The sequence below is a fragment of the Elaeis guineensis genome, chromosome 10 (genome assembly GCF_000442705.2).
Source record: "Elaeis guineensis isolate ETL-2024a chromosome 10, EG11, whole genome shotgun sequence".
NCBI classification, from domain to species: domain Eukaryota; kingdom Viridiplantae; phylum Streptophyta; class Magnoliopsida; order Arecales; family Arecaceae; genus Elaeis; species Elaeis guineensis.
The window spans coordinates 23,346,282-23,351,034 of NC_026002.2; the positions used below are offsets into that span (position 1 = coordinate 23,346,282).

The 4,753-nt window shown below is 34.6% G+C and overlaps 1 protein-coding gene across 1 annotated transcript; it reads left to right on the plus strand.

Annotated features, from left to right (window-relative positions):
• The first annotated feature begins 3,123 nt into the window (after positions 1 to 3,123).
• LOC140852033 (putative germin-like protein 2-1) lies at positions 3,124 to 4,112 on the plus strand. Its single transcript, XM_073244687.1, has 2 exons — positions 3,124 to 3,288; positions 3,426 to 4,112. The coding sequence occupies exons 1-2, from the start codon at positions 3,177 to 3,179 to the stop codon at positions 3,977 to 3,979; spliced, it is 666 nt and encodes a 221-aa protein (XP_073100788.1). The 5' UTR covers positions 3,124 to 3,176; the 3' UTR covers positions 3,980 to 4,112.
• The last annotated feature ends 641 nt before the right edge of the window (positions 4,113 to 4,753 follow it).

The window sequence follows — 4,753 nt, forward strand, 5'->3', positions numbered from 1 at the left end:
AAGTTTTCATAAATATACCTCAAAACCATCTAATAAAGTTTTTTGCCCTCCAGGAAGTACATTTAATTTGATCCTCCAAAAGCAATGCTAAATAGTGACTTACAGAAAAAGCCATTTAGTACTTGACCTTGTTGTTTTATTATGCTCAAGTTAGTGGCCACTTAAAGCCCTTGTGCCGTTAAGAACTCGTTTGGTTTGCAGAAAGAATTTTTTTTTTTCAGAAAGTTACTTTCTGAGAACTGACTTTTCAGAAAGTTATTTCCCAAGACTATAATTTTGGCATGTTTGGTTAGCCATGGGAAGTGACATATTTCATAGTGGCTTATATTTAGTTGAACATCCATCTTCCTAGAAAAACTATATAAAATACCCATTATATCCTTAATAGATATAAGACCATACATTTTTGCTCCCAAACTATATATAAATAATAATATTATATTTATATTCTTATAAATATAATATTAATATATTATAATATTTATATAATAATAATTTATTACATTGATATAATACTAATAAATGTATTAATATTATATTTATATTATACTAATATCTTAATATTATTAAAATAGATATAATATAATATTAAATATAGTATTATATTCATATGAATATTAATATATATACGCTATATTAATATTAATAAAAATATTAAATTAGTATAAATATTAAAATAATATTAAAATATTATAAATATTATATTATTTATATTAATATAAATATTAAGATAATATTTATATAAAATTATAAAATTACTATTTAGCCGTTGATCTTATAAAGGTAATTTTGAAAAGAAAAAATAACCATTAATTTTTGTCCCATGGGAAGACCCAAAACCCATATCTCCCGTGGGTTTTTACTTCCCATAAAATATGAGAAGTGTCTTCTCATGGGAACAATCTTTTTCTATTTTTTTCATCTTAAAAATCCAATCAAATCAGAGGATTTCTCCCTACTTTCCAGGAACTGCTACTTTCCACCTCCCACGAACCAAAGGAGTCCTAAAACATCGGAAAGAATAAAAAAAACTTGCTCCTTTATGAACTTTCATCTTTTCTTATATATCCTATATTCATATGGTTCCATCGTCCAACAAGTCTTTTTTTTTATCTCTTATTTTTATAATATTAAATTAGGAAAAAACTTTTGAAAGCCCAACTCTTTGAATACTCTAATATGATACTTTTTTTAATTTTTATTTTTCTACAACTAAATATGCATAAAAAGTGACTAGGCAAAATGAAGGAAAAGCAGAGTAGTTTAGGATAGTACATGGTGGATGGAAAGGAAAAAAAAAAAGAAACAAACATATAATGGAATGATTTTTTCTTCATTTTTAGAAATTTTAGAAATCCATCTAGTTAGAAAATGATAGTTTAGCTCAAAATCCAATTATAAAAAGGCCCTCGATAATAAATATAAAAAAAATCCAATCGTAAAGATTTCTCTTTCTTGAGAGCCATAATTTCTTTGCTTTCTCAATGTCAACTTTAATAGCAGTATATAGGAGAGGGATGGTTTTGGCGGAGTAGGCTTTGCCATCAAGAGTACTAATAGTTCTCTGATTTTGGCAGAGCAGGCTTTGTCATCAAGACTACCAGTGGTTCTCTATTTATAGTAGGTAGTGTCAAGATTTTTGCTATTATATCTCCAATAATAAAATTATGTGCGACATAGGAGGGGTTGGCTTATGCTATAAAGACTTTTAGAGATTCCCAAATTTATTTAGATGGCAACTCTATGACAATTATTAAATAACACTTGATCCACCTCAAACTCCATCCTATTCTAGAGGATTGTTAGTAGATGACATGCATATACATTAGGGGTGCAATCGAGTTGAGTCGAGTCGAGTAGCTGAAAACTCAAGCTTAACTTAATTCAAAATATTCGAACGTAAAATTCAGCTCGAGATTAATCGAGCTTTAATATTTCGAGACTGAGCTTGATTCGATAAAATATATGTAAAACTCAAGATTAATTTGACTCAACTTGACTCGAATATCAATCAAGCCATGCTCGAGCTCGAGTTTGAGCTCAAAATCAGACTTTACCCTACTAATAATATATGTATTAATATATATCTTATAAATAAAAATAATATTATTAAAAAATATATATAAGTTTGAGTAGGTTCGTGAGGTTTCGAGTTGAGTATCTGCTACTCAAGCTCGATTCAAAAGGTTATTCGAGCTCGACTCGACTATTGAAGCTCGATAATAATCGAATCAAGTCAAGCTCGAGTAGTTCACGAGCAACTCGATTCGTTTGCACCCCTAACATATACTACACTCTGTTGAGGTATTACATATCTATAAGGAAGCTAACAATGCAACTGATGGGATGGTGCCGACCACACTGACTCTACATTATGGGATTCTTCTAAATTTTTCTATTCGATAATTAATTATTTTATTTTCTAATTTCCATCAATGTATGCATGTTCTAATGATTTAATTCATCCAGTTTACCAATGAAAAAAGATTTCTCTGTCTAATATAGTACAGGTAAAGATTAATATAAGTCGGAATGAAATGGGATATGTATATCCTCTGTTGGGAAATTATCTGGATTGTCTCGACAAGTCATCTCGATGACCGACTCTTCAAATTTAAAAAGCTTTTTCACCTGCATGGCATATGCCCGTACTAGCATAAGATTAAAAATAAATAAATCGTTAAAACTGTAATAACTTTGGCATGTAGCTGGCCCAACCGTTGTAAGCGTCAAACGCGGCTATACTTAATCCATAGATCAACTGGCTACAGAACTGGTCATACTTTCTCTTCTGGGATGTTGTATTTGCCGCCGTATACTGGGATTGCTTAACAACTGAAACATCGGTGTGAAAGCATTCTATTTTGGGAAGCGTGGACTAGATCTATCATTCATCCTTGCGCTTAGAGGAACGGTATAGAAAGTACCGAGTCTATTACTTTTAGAAGAATGTTAGAAGAAAAAGATTTTATTTATACTTCATAACAGAACACAAAGCAAATCACTACCAACCTCAACGACTACTTCAAAGGTCTAACCTTCTAATAAACCGGGTCGCTTATCCCTCCTCTCTCTATATATATCTATCTACTCCAAGCCTTCCCAGCCCATCCAGCTTCGATCTAAACCCTCGAGTTCTATTCCCTCCATATTCTGTCCTGCTTGACCGAACAGACATGGCTTCACGCATCCTCCTGCTTGCTTTCCTTGCGCTGGTTTGTTCTCATGCAATTGCTTCTGATCCCAGTCCTGTCCAGGATTTCTGTGTTGCTGACAAGACGTCCCAGGGTAATTATATATGTTCTGTCTCTTTCTAGTTGAGCAAAATCTCTTACGGATTCACAAACTTCGTCGGCTTTGAAGCAAGGTTCTTCTCAAGTTTTTCGATCAAGCTAAGTGAATTATGTTAATTTTATTTGTTGCAGTATTTGTCAACGGCCTTGTGTGCAAGAACCCAAAGGATGTCAAAGCTGATGATTTCTTCCTCTCCGGCCTCGACAAGCCTGGCGATACAGCAAACAAACTTGGGTCAAATGTGACTTTGGTTAATGTGGAGAAAATTGCAGGGCTCAACACCCTTGGCATCTCGTTGGCTCGCATAGACTTCGCTCCTTATGGCCTGAACCCACCTCACATCCACCCTCGGGCGACGGAGATTTTGACCGTGTTAGAAGGCTCGATTTACGTGGGTTTTGTGACTTCCAACCCGGACAACCGGCTCTTTACCAGAGTCATCAACAAGGGTGATGTGTTTGTGTTCCCCCAAGGTCTAATCCACTTCCAGTTCAACTACGGCACGAAGAATGCGGTTGCTATTGCCGCATTGAGCAGCCAAAACCCTGGTGTGATCACTGTAGCCAATGCTGTGTTTGGGTCGAAGCCACCCATCTCTCGTGATGTACTTGCGAAGGCCTTCCAGGCGGACGAGAAGACTGTTGACTGGCTGCAGGCTCAGTTTTGGATGGACAACAACAATTGATAACTCTTTCTATGCCAAATAGAAAGATTGTTACACTGACTCGTGTGTGTCTTTAGAATGTTACACCGATTCGTATGTATTCTTTAGCACAAATAAGCAAAAAGTGAGTTGCAAAATTTTACAGTAATAAAGGCAATTTATTCACCAGTGCAAGAAAGTGCTTTTTTGTTTCTTTGCTCTGACATTAGGTCAACATCGTTGTTGGACAATACAAATTACTTGTTCGCCTATTCACAAATTTCATGTCTCAGAGTGGACTGTAGGAATTAAACCAAAGGCACCATGGAAAAAAAGATGGATTTTTCTGAATAAAGGACTGAAAAGCAAAAGGATTTGGATTTGGATGGTCCTTTGGCAACCTTGGCTTGAAAGGTTTGGCAAAAACGGACTGCTAGTGTATGGCATCCTCTGCGGAGGTTTGAGCAGCACTTGCCTCTAAGCTTCAGCTTAAACTCACGGCACTTCTACTTCGAATAATTAGCAAAAGTTGCTACCTGTGTCTTTCCTCCGATCTAGGCTAGGGGAGGAGCAAAGTTTAAGAGCATGTTTGAGTTTTTAATTAGTTTTATAACCTTAGGATAAAATCCATGATGGGATATAGCTTTTGATCCTGCAGCATTATACATTAAATTCTATTGGATAAAAACCTTATGTAGCTAATGCTATCTTATATTTGGATGATAAATATTTTATCCCCTATTTTCTTTCTCTTTCCCTCCTCTCTTTGATCTCTACCCGTTCTTTTACTAATATAATAAACTTATCCTTATCAAA